Below are 16,133 nucleotides of genomic sequence, written 5' to 3' on the forward strand. Positions count from 1 at the left end.
GATTTCCTTCCTGAAATCCCTTTGCTCAGTTTTGTTTCCTTTTAGCTTTTTATTTGGGAAATTCTCAAGTATACGTACAAGTGGAGAGTATAAAATAACTCTGGCGTCCACATCACTCGGTTTCAACAATTAGCAACTCTGTCTGTTTATTTCATTTATCCCTCTCCCCACACTGAACTGAAACTTTGTTTCTTTGGACTATTTCAAAGTAGATCCCAGATACCAAAGAATGTCACTTGGAAGTGCTCCATTGTGCTACTTAAACACCTGTTTTAAATAGTCCTTCCCTACTTGGGAATGATGACAAAATGTGGGCAGCTTCAAGCTCACACAGCCGGAGCAGGACCAGTCTATTCTGGGCAATTCAAGAGGCGCCCAAGCCTCTGCCTGGAAGGGGCTAATGTGGCGTTTACTCTGATAACTCTCCTGGCGTGTGCCATGCAATCGTCCATCTCGCATTTGTTTGGCAACTGTTCCTACCCCTGGACTTTGCGGATATTTCCTTACAGAGCTTATTCCTGCCGCCTTTGTTTCTGCTTTGGTTCATGCTTCCTTCTTCCCAGATGTCTTTCCCAGAGCCTGAGATTCAGAATCTCACAGTTGCACAGAAGTTCAAGGTCATTTATTCCAGCATCTCTGACACACCATTTCCTCTACAACAGTCTGTTTTGTGGGAACTGGGTTGATAACGAAATCCACGTGAGATGAGTAGTCACTGACTGTTTAAAAGGTTCACCCTAGGGGTCCTTTACAACAGAAAACTCCCCCAGTGCTCTTAAAAGAGCTCAAATTTACAAAGATAGTAAATTCACTTCTCTAACTTACACAGGCTACTCTGTGAAACAGAGGTCATGTGTAGATTGGGCCACTCCTTTCTTGCCTTTGAGTGTAATCTGCAATTATGTGAGAATTTTGGTATCGCAAGTCATTTAACCTAGTCCTGTTCCCTTTTCCAGAAAACTTCTCTTGTAGGATTAAGAGAACATAATGACTGGACTATAGTGTGGACACACACTGAAGCAGAATCCCGTTTTCACCATTCGTTGACCCATTCACTCATTTATTTATTCTTACACTACTCTCAGTGTCTTTGTTATTTATGTTTCCAGTACCTATGAGTTTTGTGACACATAGTAGTTACTCAAGAAATTGAATGATTTACTCAATTTTTAAACCGAATGAACAAATATTGAGTGTTGGCTCTGTACAACGAACAGCGTTCTAATCGGCAGCGTTCTAATATGCAAGAACAGCGTGAGCGGGACTAGGTCTCTCCCTCCAGGTTACTCAGTGTGAGTGGGGTTTTAAGACAGATACACATGTTGCCATCAGACGCAGTGGGAAATAACCACGTGTCACAGAAGGATTTAGGACAAGAACATACTGAGGAGGTGCAGAGGAAGGAGTTCCTTCTGACTGAGAGGATCAGGCAGGACTTCATGAGACAGGGTCTTGAGGAAGATTTTGACAGTGAGGAAGATTTCAGGATGAGCTTTCCGGGTGGAGGAAAGCACGTAAGTGACGGCCTGGGAGTAAGACCGACCATTTCAAGAAAGAGTGATGGATGAAGTTGGAAAGGAGGGTATATGCTTGTGGGAAGTGAGAACGAAGCCTGGAAAAGTAGCTGAAGTGCAAATGAAGGCTGCAAATGAAGGCTGAAACATACCCCCTCAGTATGTTCTTGTCCTAAATCCTTTAGGACCTGACAGTTGAGTGCCTTCAATGACAACATCAAGAGATCAAAGGTTATTCGATGGGCCACAGGGAGCCAAGGAAGGTTATTGAATAGTGGAGAGAGATTTCTTGGTGGAGGCAGCTAGGAGACTGGAGACAAAGCACTGTCCTGGGCTCAAGTGCTGGCTCCTTTCCTTAGTAACGTGCTCTCTGTGTTCTCCTTCGTAAAACGGGAACAATTATACTCATCTCACAGAGTTGTTATGAGGATTAAATTAAAATTTGTGCAGCAAAATGTAACACTGCAGATAAATGTCGGATATTTTACTGTTAGAGCCAGATCTGTGCATTGGGGATATCGACCTGGTCTCGGTGTCTGGAATAGATTGGAGTATGGAAGGACTTAAGGCCAGAACACTCGGGTTGTGCAAGAAGCCAGCCTTCTCAAAATGTTAGAAATGAGCTCCAAGACACCAGATCATAAACCTAGAAATATAGGAGTCCTTTAGCAGGTAATATCTTTTCTGATTCCTGTGATGGGGCCACCAGGAAGGTTTATATTTAAAATTGAAGCAACCAGCAAGGAGATGACACCATCCAATATGAAAGGAGGTGGCAGTGAGGTTGGAGCATGGTCCTGGAGACTCTTGCCCTGCCAGGGGCTGCCTTGTTAGTTTCTGGATCTTGACAAAGTTTCAGAGTCCAGAGGAGGTGCTGGGGCAGGTAGGGCCTTGGCATGGGCTCAGGGGTCTCAGCCTGGATATTTTTATCCCATTACTTGGTTCCTCCTGCCTGATCTCACTCAGAAAGCAGAGGCTGAAGGATTCTGAGGATAAGAATTACAATGAACTTGCACGAGGCCAGTATCATCATTCTGCAACGTTGGTACAACATGAGGGAGTGTGTTACAGACTGAATTTCTGTTCCTCCCTTCCTTAGGGACATCTCTAACTAGGCGTGTCACCTAGCCAAAATGTCACATTTTCTAGTTTCCTCGTGGCCCAGTCTGGTAAATGGACTATACTTTACCCCACTCCGAATCACATCCCAGCTGCATCCTCATTGTGGTGAACTGTATGTCTTGCCCCTTGGCTTTAATAACATGTGAGCAGAATTGACAGTGTACCAGTTTTGAGTCTGGATCTTACAGACCTGGCCTATTTTCACTCACTCGTGTGTGCCTCTTTGTGGCATGAGAAGAACTTGTCCTGTCTAGCCCACTGGTCCAAGAAAGATGAAAGACATGTGGGGCAGGGTCACTCCCTGACACACAGACCTGCTATGAGAAGTGGACTCAGCCCAGCCGCTATAGCCTGAAACAGAAGTGCTGGGCTGAGGCCAGCCTGGATGAGCTGATTCTTAGCTAACCAGCAGTTATGTGAGAATAAACGCTTAGTGTTACACACCTCTGATATTTTGTGGCTGGTTGTTATGCAGCAATAGCTAACATACACAGGGAGAGGCCATGTGACGAGGTTCTGCCCAAATAAAAGTGGAAGTGATACATGGGACTCTTACGCATGCTCTTCTTTTCTCCATTCTCTTTCATGTGTGCTATCTGGAATGTGGATATAATGGCTGGAGTACCAGCAGCTATATTGAATCATGAGGACAGCTGCATTCTAGGGATCGTGGACCAGAGATCTGGAAGGAGCCTCGCTCCCTGAGGACTTCATAGAACTTCCAAATTAAACCTGGGATGTCCAACTCTGGAATTAATTCTTTTACTTGAGAGAGTATTAAACATCTCTTATTTAAATTATTATTTTGAGGGAGTTTTCCTGTTATATGAAGCCAGATAGAATCCTCACTGATACAGGTAATAACATGAACTGAGATGACTAGAAGGAGATCCAGGGAACCACTGAAAAACGTGGACAAGTTTAATGTTACTTTGCTGGTGATTAAAATTTTTGTGGTCTGTGACTCTGGAAAGTAGTCTAAAAGCATTGGAAATGACTACTTCTGTTTTGTGTAGATGGACAGAGCCAGTCTCATGAACTGATGTGATAGGTTGTTGCCCACAGTAACTAGAGCAGGTTCTCCCTGTTCAGAAATATCTCTCCCACGCTACCATCCCGTGGCCTGACATTCCTCCATAGATAATCATTGCCTTGGTCAACAGTCCTGCTCATAGAAGCTGTTCGTACTTGAATGAGGAATGCTCCATCTTTCCTAACTCAGTGTGAGTAAGTACAAAAGGATGCCTGCCTCCTAATTGTCCTGCAAAGTGAGGATAACAGTATTGAGCACATGGGACTTTGACTAGGAATAAGGGATCATTTCAAGGCCTGGGAAAGAAGACGGAGTGAGTGCTTTGTGGGCAACCCAGGGCCACTGGATGACCGGAGGAGCCTTTATGAGGAAATTTGAAAGTTGACCAAGGGGATCATCTCTTCCCCACACTTTTGGGTTCCATGATGAGGGTTTTCCTTAAACACTCCTTACTCTCTCCACCTTTTATAGGGGAGGGGGACAGCCCCTGGCCCTTATTTCGCAGTGAGTTCTGTTTCACGTTCTCTCCTCATGCGGATCATTGGGAACAGATGGCTGTGCTAACGTCCAGCCTGGAAGGAGGGCAGATGGCCAGTCCCTTTTGGCTTTCACGTTAGGCTCTGCTCTTCCAGCTTTGTCTCTGTATCCATAAAGGTGATGTTTGACCTCCTGCTAACACACTTCTCAGTGGGTCAGCGCTCATGCAGGGAACAGGGCTGCTCTTTTCTGGGCTCCCACAGACCTCAACAAGGGGACTGAATCCACAGGCTTCACCCCAGGAGGAGCAGTAGAGCTTAACAGTGAAGTGCACAGATTGTGCAGTCATACGGCCTGGGTTTGAAGCTTGGCGCAGGCACTCATTTGGCAAATGGTCCAGTTGCCATGTCTGTAAAACAGCGGTAAAAACCCCACCTCCCTAATTGGGTTGTTTTGAGGAATAAATCCATAGAAAGCTTTTAGAGCACCCCTACACAGTTACGTTTAATAAATGGAGCCATTATGATTCTGGTCGGGGTGGGGGGATGAGGCCAGCTCCTAGGGCTTGCTGGAAGGCGGTGTGTCTGCTGTTCCTTGCTCTGCAGGAACGAACACCATGTGCTTACATAACACTTAACAAAAGCCGGATATGTGCACACCTTGGGTTGTGTCATCAGAAACTCGGACAAACATCAAATTATTGATGTAATGGATTAGGAGGATTTCATCCCAAGAATTAGGAGATGCCTTGGTCTAAGTGTCTATCTATAGATTTTTCTATCTGTCTTCCTACAGAATTTTACCTTTCTTTGTTCTAAAAGGCATTTAAGGCGGCAAGACAGACGGACAATTGTTGACTTAGCAAAATATGGCGCCCTCTAATTTGGTTATCGTTGAAGTTGATTGTAGTCATTGGAGTAGAGAATGTGTTTTCATATAGAATTCATCTATTCATACAGAAACATGTACATGCATGGATGTATTTATCCAACCCCTCTTTATGATTGCATGTGCACGTCAGGAAACAAAAGTCCCCACCCAGCTCAGGCTTGCAGCTCCAGGAGCATGGGCTACTATGTTTGTGCTTTCCTAGGCTTTGCCAGCAACTGGCACTGCCGAGGGCGGCCATAACAAAGCACGTCAAGCTAGAAGGCTTAAAACAACAGAAATTTAGATTCTCACAGTTTTGGAGGTTAGAAGTCTGAAGTCAAGGTGTTGGCAAGGTCCTACTCCCTCCAAGGTCTCTAGGGGAGGATCCTTCCTTGCCTCTTCCAGCTTCTTGCAGCCCAGGCATTCCTTGGCTTGCAGCTGCATCTCAATGTCTGCCTTAGTTGTCATATGGTATTCTCCCTATGTGTCTCTGTCTTCACATGGCATTTCCTCTTCTTATAAGGACACCAGTTAGAGTGATGTAGGGCACACTAATGACCTCATTGTAACTTGATTGCATCTGCAAAGACCCAATTTCCAAGTAAGGTCATATTCCCAGGTACTGGGAGTTAGGACTTCAACATATCTTTTTGGGGGACACGATCTGATCCCTATGTGTAGCAGCACTATCCTCTCATGTTCTCCGGTTTTTACAAGGAAACTTGCTGTGTGTCCATAAATGTGACGGTAGTTGGAAGGCTGTTTGGATAATGGAGAGTGTCTTCAGGAGGGGGACCAGAGGACATTAAATAAGATGGAGAGTTTCTCAGCCTTGGAACTGCTTCTAGCTTACGAATTGAGTCGGAATCCTAGAAAAGGAGTCATTCTCTCTCTTCCTCTGTGGAATTCATTGCCCCACATAGAGTCAGCAATGGCAGAGCTCTGGGGTCCAGTAGGGCAAGGCAGTCTGACTGCTGCCTTGGTGATGGCCAATGAGAAGTGTCAGTTCACCATGCTGCTTCCTGGGAGAGCATCCATTGGTTCATTCAACAAACATTTGTTGAGCTCCTAAAATGTGCCAGGGACTGTTCTTGGTGGAGAGATACAGTGGTGAGAAAGAAAGATAAAATCCTACTCTTGTGGGGCTTGCATTATATTGGGGAGACAGAATAAATGTCGACAAGGAAATCATTATTTCAGATAGTAAGAAGCACTATAAAAAGTAAAGCAGGGTAGGGAGACAGAGTGACGGGGATGAAGTGAGAAGCTTCCTTATGCAAGGTCTCCCCAAGGAGATGACATTTGAGCAGAGATTTGAGTCCTGTAAAAAGTGAACCATACAAAAATTATGGCAAGAATGTCCCAGGTAGAGGGAGCAGCAAGTGCAGAGACCATGAGGGTGGTATGAACTCAGACTGTTTGAGGACGAGCAAGAAAGCTGAGCAGGAATGAGCAAGGGGGAGAGTAGGGAGAGAGAAAGGTGGGAAGGTGGGCAAAAGCCTTGTAAAATGTTTGGATTTTTTAAAAATATGATGGAAAAGTAAAGAAGGATTTTTGAGCAAGGGAACATGATATGATACATCTCTTAAAACGCAGATTAAGACTGGTGTGTGTGTGTGTGTGTGTGTGTAGAGACAATGATGGAAGGTAGGAAGGTGGGAGAGTAGTGAGGGTTGGTGAGAAGTGGTTGATTTGGTATTTTTCTTTAAGGTACACTAACAGGGCTTGATGTCCTGGATGTGGGGGTATCAGGAAAGCAAGTCAAGGATCACCCTGGGTTATTTGGCTGGAGCAGCTGGTGAAGGCTGGTGCCTTCTCTTTAGAAGGACTCAGGAAGAGAGTTTGGGAAGATGGAAAACTCAAAAGTCCTCGTTTGGCCATGTTATAAATATTTTTCTTTCATGATCATTAAGGAAGTTTTTGAACAGGCTTTATTGAGATACAACTCACACACCATACGCGTCACTCATGTAAAGTGGATGAGTCAATGGCTTTAGTATGTTGTGACTATCTGTGAGTTGGGCATCATCCATCTCCACAATTAATTTGAGGACATTTTCATTACTCCCCAAATAAACCCTGTAATCCTTAGTCGTCACCTGTTAATCCTTCATTCCCCCCAGCCCTGGGCAACCACTAATCTACTCTGTCTGTATAGATTTTGCTTATTCTGGACACTTCATATAAATGGAATCATATGCTATTATGTGGTCCTTTGTGACTGGCTTTTGTCACTAAGCATGTATTCGAGATTCATCCATGTTGTAACATGTATCAGTCCTTCATTTCTCTTTATTGTTGAATATTATTCGGTTGTATAAATGTACCACATTTTATTTACGCATTCATCAGTTGATAGATAGTTGGGCTGTTTCTACTTTGTGGCTACTGTGAACAGTGCTGCTATGAACATTTGTGCACAACTTAGTGTGTAGACATACGTTTTCATGTCTCCTGTGCATGTACCTAGAATTGCTGCATCATATGGTAACTTTGTGTTTGACTATTTGAAGGACCATTTCACATACCCCCCAGCAGCATATGAGGGTTCTAATTTCTCCACTTCCTTCTAGACATTTATTATGTCTTTTTGATTTTAGCCATCCTAGTGGGTGTGAAATGATAGCTTATTGTAGTTTTGATCTGCATTTCCCAGATGGCTAATGATATTGAGCATCTTTTCATGTGTTTATTGGCTGCTTGTATATCTTTTTTAGAGAAATGTCTACTCAGAGCCTTTGCCCATTTTTCAATTGAGTTATTTGTCTTTTACTATTGAGTTATAATCGTTTTTAATAGATACAAGTCTCAATTAGATATATGGCTTGCAAACTTTTTTCTCGTTCTGTGGGTTGTCTTTTCACTTTCTGTGGTGTCCTTTGACGTGTAAATGTTTTTAATTTTGATGATGTGGCCACATTACATGTAAGACACCTAAAAAATAGTTGGGTATGGAAGCCTGCGGTTCAAAGGAGAGGCTGGGGCTGGAGATACACGTTTGAGAATAATCCATGTACAGACAGTAGTTAAAGCCATGAGGCTGGATGAGAACACATAGGAATGTGGGTGATTACAGGAGAAGAGGGGTGAGAGCTGAGTCCTAAGGCTCGCCAACATTTAGTGGTCAGGAAGAAGAGGCAAAGGGATAAACAAAGGAAGGAAGTTCCTGGCTTGTGGAGAAACCATGGAGGGTGGCCATTCAGAAGGTCAGGGTGGACTTGGGATATGGCATTGAGCAAACCAAGTCTCATTGCTGCCTCCAGTGAGCACAGGTTCCATCGCAATATCCCAACGTGGGGCACATGCACAGCCATGTGGTCCCTTCATTGCCACTGTGGAAATTTGCTGGGCCAATTCTATGAAGGGCCCTTAGCCTAACAGGTTGACACATTCAAAATCCCCACTCGTGAAAGGCACTTATGGGAGGAGATTGAAGTATTTAGTTATCTAGGAAGATTTATGACCTTGTTGAGATGAACTCTTGTTACTGTTAATGGGTGTGATGCCGCAAAGCTTTGACAGAACATATGTCCTGCTTTATTTTTTAATGGAACACGCTAAAAGCCCCATCCCACAGGACTGACAAACTATATAGTGACTTTAAGATAGAGAGCTCTAAACGTCTTACCCAGAGCACATTTTCCCAATGTTGGGGTCACTGAGACTTCTAGGGATTCTGGGATTTCTGAGATCAATAAAAAGGACTTTGCAATGACAGTTCAAAGCCACTAAAAGCTGCTCCTACAGAGGCATATTTAAAAACTGTAAAGGAGAGAGGGGGCATGGCTGTCACAACACAACGTGGCTTAATGGGTGTCTGCATTTACAAGGCCTAACTAAACTTCAAAAATCCTATTTTCATCAAGATGGGTGATTTTAATGTTAGCTTTAAATGTAACATACTCCAGGTAGAAGGGAAAAATCCCGACTCTAATGAAAACAGAGGCAAGGGAGACAGATCCCCTCTGGGCTTGAGTTGAATCCCAATTTTAGTCTTGACATCAGTTTACTTCTTAATCTTTCAGCTCAACTTTTGCAGTGGGCACCCTTCTTTGGTGACTTCCCTCCTTCTCCCTCAGCTATTAGGAGCTGGAATTTACCTGCTTGTTCACTTTCTTCTTCATCTGTCAAAGGACCACACTGTAAAGGGCCAAGTGGGACAGTGGCTTGCATACAGAAACATCCAGAAAAATAGGGCAGAGATCAGAAGAACATGTAGATAAAAACTTCTCTTAATAAACTGTATTGCTAGTTTGGTGACTTTAAGTGGGGGCTCCTGGGGTCATGGTCATGTAGGGGCTAGGAATATGGGAGGTGAGAGGGAGGGTAAGAAGTGAGAAGGGCAGATCCTGATTGGTGAAGAGAATTCTGGAACTTTGAAATTGGCTCCCAGGAAATGAGGGAGGGCTGTTCCAAGAAGTTTCCTTTTCCTCCTCTGGGACCCCTATTGAGAGTATCCAAGAGGGTGGTGTGGGCTTGCATTCTCAAAGGGGAGAGAGTGGCCCAGTGTGAGCAAGCTGGGGAACTTTAAATCATGTGGGGCTCCTTGGGTATAAATCAGAGTTTCTGTCATCTGATTCCCTAACTGCATCCTATTTATAAATAGCATTCCTGGAGACAACCTGGCAGATCTTTATTGGGAAGGGGGTCACAGAGAGGGAGGAAGTCTTCTTTTCTTGCCCACAACTCGAAAACAAAGCCCAGCTTTTCCCTCCAGGGAAGGGTGTTGGGGTCCCAGAGGAACACATTGTGGGAGAGGCCACAATAGGACTCTGAAAGCAGAGTAAGTCTCTTGACAAAACCATCAGGAAAGTCACCGAAGGAAAAAAAAAAATGATTAGGAATTTCCCCTATGTGGCAGCATTTGCCCTGCAGAACCGGAAGGTTTCCAAATAGGCTCCCCACACCGCCACCGGAGCTCGCTCAGGCTTGAGGACCCCTTTTCTGCACCCGCTGCCTCAGCGCCCTCTCGCTGCACCCACACACGTGTACCCAGTCACAGGGCCCACCGGAGGGAGCCTACAGGAGGTACAGGTGGTGAGCCAGGACTCAGCCATCATCCATCCTCCCCCCCAGGAGCCTGAGCAAATCCCGACTAATTGTTTTCCGGGGCGGGGCTGGGCGCGCTCCGTGGCGCCTCCTCAGGGTTCCCGCGGGAGAAAAAAAAAAAAAGCCCACCCGCTAGGGCTCCGCAGTTCTTCGTCTCGGCCAGGATGAACTGTGGCAACTTCGGCAGTCCCCACCGCGGCGCTGAGACACAGACGGAGACAGTGGCAAGGCCAGCTCGGCTGGGCTGGAGCCGGTAAAGCTGAGTCCCGCCTTGCACCTCCAGCTTCTCCCTTTTGGCCACGGGTCCCAGGACTCAAGCTACGGTGCTCCCGGTAATAGTGGCTGCTGCGCCTCAGCTCCGCGGGCGGAGTAGCAGAACCCGATCCCAGCGCGGAGCGCAACCTGCCGGAGTGGCCAGCCCCGCGCTCCGCCCCAGCTCCGAGGCGAGCGCAGCCGCAGCGGGGGCTGGGGCCGGAGCCCCGCACAGTCGCCGTCCGCGGTGGGGGGGCGGGCTGGGGGCGGGGCGGCGGGGGCTGCCTTCCTGGGCGCGATCCCCGAGCGCAGCACCCGGCGTTGCCGAGCCACCTCCCCCGCCGCCCGCTAGCAAGTTTGGCGGCTCCGAGCCCGACGCGTCTCGGGATCCAGGCGCATTTGTTTTCTATCTTCCGCTCGCCCCGTTTGGCGGGGACCCTCGGGAGCAATGCCGATGGATGTGTTTTTAGTTGTGTGCTTCTGTGTGGGCACCACCAGGACAGGTAAGCATGGCCGGGGGTGGGGGGATGTGTTGGAGGGACCCAGGGAAAGAGGGGAACCTGACCGCTGTGTCCAGCTCCCGTACAGGCGTCGGGAGACCTGGAGCCTAGCTCCGCGCTGGCCCAGGGCAGGGCGGTGAGGCATGGATGGGTCCCTCGGATCTCTGCCCTGCTCCAGGTGAAAGGGTGAAAAGTGGGACTCAGGCTGGAAAATTCCCCCGAGCAGTGCCCCGTTCCAGGGGGACGCGGCCTCGTGGAGGCAGGAGTGAGGGGCGCGGCCGAGGGGGCGCACCCTCCTGCTGCTGGTAACGGGCATCCGGGTGGAAACCCACCGCAGGGCGGGCGCGCCAGCCCCACACCCCAGAACTTGAAAGGTGCGCTGGAAACCGCTCTCCCTGCGCCGGCCCGGCCGGGAAGGGGCAGCCGCGAGAGTGGTACCCGCAGAGGGAGCGCTTCCGGCCGGCGGGCGCTGCGGGGGCCGGGAGGGCGCGGCGCGGGCTGAGGGCTGCGGGCGAATCCCTGGATTCCGCTATCTACTCACGCCTTCCTGACTCTCCTCAGGGGGACTCCAAGAGTATTTTCTCGGCCGCCCCCACACCCCAAGGGCTAGACGAACAGTTATTCGGAAAACGGTGGAGGCAATCTGGGGAGACATTCTCAAGCACCACACCAAATTTCCCTTGCTGTAATTGCAGATTGGCAGTTGTGTGTGTTGGGGAAGGATAATTGGCTTAATTTTCTGAAGTCCCCACTTCGTTCTGCCTCCAGACAGAGTTGTACGACTCTAAGTGTACCATCTTCCTTCCACTCGCTCCCAGCCCCCATGTCCCCTGGGGTTCGGAGACCGGCTCTCAGCAGCCCTCTCCTAGGGGCGGGTAGTAGATGTGGAAAGGGGGGGGGTAGAGTGGGGTGGGGTGGAGTAGGAAATTGGCAAAAATAGGGCTCTCTGATGAAAGGTGGGGGGAGTGTGGCGAGTTTTTATTCCTACCCCAGCCCGCCTCCGTATGCGCTACCGACTTTGCATCCTAGAATCGGTGTGTAGTCATTCCCTCTCCCTTTGCTTTCTCCTCTTTTACCGCTCTGATTTCCCTTCTCTTAGAGGCATACTTCCCAGGCTAGACAGCAAGTTTATCCGGAGAGGGCAAAAGTTCCCTCGGCTTGCGCCCCAGGCGCCCCTCTTTGGCAGATAGCTCTCCTGAGGATACTAGAGTTGGGCGTCTAGGAGTTTCCTGCTGGCCCTTTCCATTTTCCCAGGACTGAGCGGGCAGCACGTTTCCTTTTGCTTAATGGAAGAGCGTCGGGTGTGGGCTTCTCCAGGGACAAAAGGAATCTCCATCTTTTTCGTGTCTCCATCCGCGATACCCAGGCTTTGGAGACGCCAAGGCGCAGTCTAGCCTACAATTGTTGCTTCTTGAGGTCAGGCCCATCGGATGTGTTAGTTTTTTTAGAACCAAGAACAAACTGGGAGAGACGTGCCCTCGGAAGATCCGGACAAGCACGGCTAGTGCAGAGCGAGGACTCCCAGCTCTGCGCGCGGAGAATCTGGTGCTGATGGGCATCTTACAGAGGAAAGAAAAGTTAGGTGGGGGAGGGGGCAGCCCATGGGTCGTGTCGCATCCTCAAGTGCACATCACCACCTAACTCCGTTGTTCTCGTTACTCCTTTGAGAAGTCGGCCAAAAGGGTGTCCACCTAGGAGTGGGCAGTGTCTCCAGGGCACACTGCTTGTGGAGATCTTTAAGAACTTGGTCTTTCCCCTTCCCTATACTAAGCCCCTTTAAATCTTGTGAAAATTCTGTTGTAGTGAAGATTCATTCATGTGTTTATTCATTAATTTGACAAACAGTTGAGTGTGTTGCTGGGATTGCTTATGCAAAGAAGAAATTACTTGGACCTTGACTTCTAGGAATTTGGCAGTTTAGCTGAGACTCTAGATAGAAACTGGAAAGCTTTTAAAAAATTATTGGGATAACATTCGTTAATAAATTATATAAGTTTCAGGTGTACTGTTATGTAATATGTCATCTGTATATTGTATTGTGTGCTCACCACGCAGAGTCTGCTCTCCTTCTGTCACCATATATTTGATCCCCTTTACCCTGTTCATCCTCCCCCAATCCTGGAAAGCATTTTTCTTTTTCTTCTACAGCTTGATGGGAGAGGGCAGGGAAAGAGATGGGAGTGTAAGAAGTTTATATTGAGGAAATACAGTGGAGGGATGGTAGGAGTGAATTCTGGGCAGGGGTGGTTGGTGGTCAGGAGGTGACAATGGAGAGTTGTCTTGCAGGATTTGTAGGGAGTTTTCAGGTGGACAAAGGGGAAAGCATCCCAGGCGGAGGACACAACTTGCACAAAGGCAGGGGAGCAGGGAAGGGGCTGCCTCATTGCTTATGGCAGTTGCTTGGGGAGCCTGGATTTTCTGTGCCACTTGGCACTACCCGAATACCAGAGACCATATATTTCTTCTGCAAAACATTATCAGAAGGATCAGAGGAAAGAGGGGACTTGTATCTTAATTCTTTCACTTACAATTTCTTGTAGCTTGAGGGGGTATGATTAACAGCGTTCTGGGGGCAGCCTCTTTGATTTTGCCCAGGAACCGTAATTTCTGCATCACCTATCCATCCTCTTAGGTATCGCAGAGGCTGGCTCATGATGAGTTTATCAGGATCCAAACAGGTGCTTGGAAAGTTTGTTTGTCAAGTGGGACAATTGTTGTCTGGGCTGTTAACAGTCCAAGATGAAATAAACATGTGGTACACTTAGGGAGCTGCTCAGATGTCACTGGCTTTTAATGGAAATGCATAGATGATATCAGGCACATTTTAATTAAAGCAGCACTGCAGTGCAGTAGCAGTTACATATGAGAAGATCTAATGATAGGTGTTACAGGAAGCTGCTTAAATTGCCCATTGTTCAGAGAACTTGTTTTGGAGAGCAAAGTGGAGTCCAGATAGGAGATGCTGTTCTCTGGTTCTTGTTATTTATGGGTGAAAAATAATTCTGGGATTTCCAGGTATATTACTAATAAGGAAAATTTAGAAGGCTAAAATAATAGCAGTAATAGCATATCATGTCTATGAGTTTTCTCCAGTGGCTTGGAAGTGTGAATAATATAAAACCCAGTGATTACTCCCCCATAGCTTTCTATTTTGTTTTGGTCACCAGGGCAGGGGGTAGAGGTATCCCTAGGAGCCAAGTGAATGCCTTTTGCTGCCACCTGCTGGAAAGGAGAGATTTCCTTTTTGAAGCACATTGTATACTCATGAACTATGAACTGGATGCAGCTATGAGCAGAATCCCCAGCCTCCACTGATCATGTGAACTATTGGCTGATTGCAATGGGCCTAGAGAATATATTCTTCAAGGATATTGCTTTTGGGGTATTAAGAACCTCTGTAGGAGTCCAGGGGCCCAAATCTGATCAAGTGGTTATGAAATCCTGCTGTTCAATGAGGTCTTGGAGCATCTCTCCAGCATTGTATTCGTCCCCATGGACCAGGAGAAAACAGCTGTCATCAGAGACAATGAGCCAGATTAGATCTGAAGTGAGCCAGACGCAGGAGGATTTGCTTGGGAGCTTAGGCCTGTTACCCTGAGGTGGACTGAGTGTATTTTGGCCCTGAGCACTCTGAGCAGGGCAGAGGAGCGGCCAGAACCTGCAGCAGCAGCAGCAGGTGTCCTGGGAGAGGAGGGAGGTTCTGAAGACCAGAGCCAGGCCTCAAGCGCCTCTGCAACCCTGACACGCTGCCTTCCAGGTTTTAAACCATACTTCCTCCCCACAAGCTTTTTATCCTGCTTAATTCCAATTCCCAGATTCAGCCATTTGTATAGCAGTTATGGCCAAAGTAAAAAACTTTAATAGGGTTTCCTTGGAAAGGGCAGGCGCTCCATGCTTGGATAAGAAGCAGAAACATTAAAATTAAAAAAAAGAGTTATTTTTAATGGAACCAACACTCTCATGCTATGTAAGGTTCAGGAGAGGCCATGTAAATGCTATCTTATTAATAGATTTTCTGATTCCTTAGGCAGTGAGCAAAGTGCTAGCTTTTACACATCCTGCTTTGGCACGAGGCATTTTCATCCTGAAGGGGACTAATTAAAGGGAGAGAAGAAAACTGTATCTGGAAGCCTAACTGATTTGTCTTGTTCTGTCTTCATGGGATGTTTTCATGACAAGAGCAATATAGTTATCTTAAGATCGGGAAAGCCCCTTCATTTGTGGGTTGTAGGGGAGGGAGTGAGTACAGATTTAATATATAGATTTCACAAAGCAAATCCAGAGTGAGAGCCCTTCCAGGATAGTTGGGCAAGTAGAGGGGTTAGGAGGAAAAGGGCCATCTGTACCTTTTGTATGATCCCAGCAAAGTTGAGGACCAGGGAGCTGGAATGGCCTGGAGAGCTGGTCTTATTATGAAAGACAGATGCAGCAAACCCCAGGTGGGTACCAGATATGTGCTAGGAGTTTCATGTAGTTATCACTGAAACCTCATGAGGTTCAGAGGCAGGTTTTATCACACCCATTTTCTGGATGAGGGAACTGAGGCTCAGAGAATTGAAGTGAATTTTCCAAGGGCACAGTTAGGGGAACAAGATAGGAATGAAACTGGCTTAGGTTAGTGTTATTTCTAGATTGAGGATACTATATTCTCAATTGGGGTGGGGATCCAAGAGCCCCACTGGGGAGTTCTGTCAGATCTATAGAATCTGTTTGGGTGCCTTTTAGGCTTGTCCAGTTGCAGGGCTCCTAGTCTGGGAGATATAGCCATCTTAAGGATGACCATCATAGTGGGTCTTTAGTCCCTGCGTTGGTCAACTACTGCCACAATAATATTGCATAGCAAGTCACCCGAAACTCAGCGGCGAAAACAACATTTATTTTGGTATATGTGTTTATAGCTTGGTTTGGTGTTGGCTTATCTAGGCCAGGTGTGGCTGGGCGTGGTTCCAAACTCAGGTAGGCTGTCTGCTCCACCTGTCTCAGTCTCTTTGGACCAGTGGACGAGCAGGCACATGTTCTTCTCTTCATGATGCAGAGAGATAAGAGGACATTCCGGTCCTTGCTTGTATAACATCGCTGACATCCCAAGGACCCCCAGCAAGTTACATGGCCAGGCTCAAAGCCAAGGGATGGGGCGCTTTACTCCCATGCTAGTGGGAGGAACTGCAAACCACACAGCAAAGTGTGCGGACACGGGAGGGGTAAACATTTGAAGCCAATAATTCAGTCAACCACAGGCCTTTCAGAAAGTTTTCTTAGCCCGAATGCCACCCTGTCCTCACGTGGTGTCCCCACATATGTATATATCTATAAGGT

The 16,133-nt window shown here is 47.2% G+C and overlaps 1 protein-coding gene across 2 annotated transcripts in view; it reads left to right on the plus strand.

Annotated features, from left to right (window-relative positions):
- Positions 1-9,987: 9,987 nt before the first annotated feature.
- NELL1 (neural EGFL like 1) overlaps positions 9,988-16,133 on the plus strand; it is a 761,225-nt gene continuing 755,079 nt past the window's right edge. The window contains exon 1 of one of the 2 annotated variants that reach the window (XM_019742633.3): positions 9,988-10,820. In XM_019742633.3, the coding sequence (XP_019598192.3) occupies positions 10,766-10,820 (55 nt within the window). In that variant the 5' untranslated portion in view covers positions 9,988-10,765. The remainder of the gene's footprint in view (positions 10,821-16,133) is intronic. The other variant, XM_019742632.3, reaches the window with a different exon arrangement.

This window comes from Rhinolophus sinicus, chromosome 14 (assembly GCF_057876585.1).
Source record: "Rhinolophus sinicus isolate RSI-liver-muscle chromosome 14, RSI-T2T, whole genome shotgun sequence".
NCBI classification, from domain to species: Eukaryota; Metazoa; Chordata; class Mammalia; order Chiroptera; family Rhinolophidae; genus Rhinolophus; species Rhinolophus sinicus.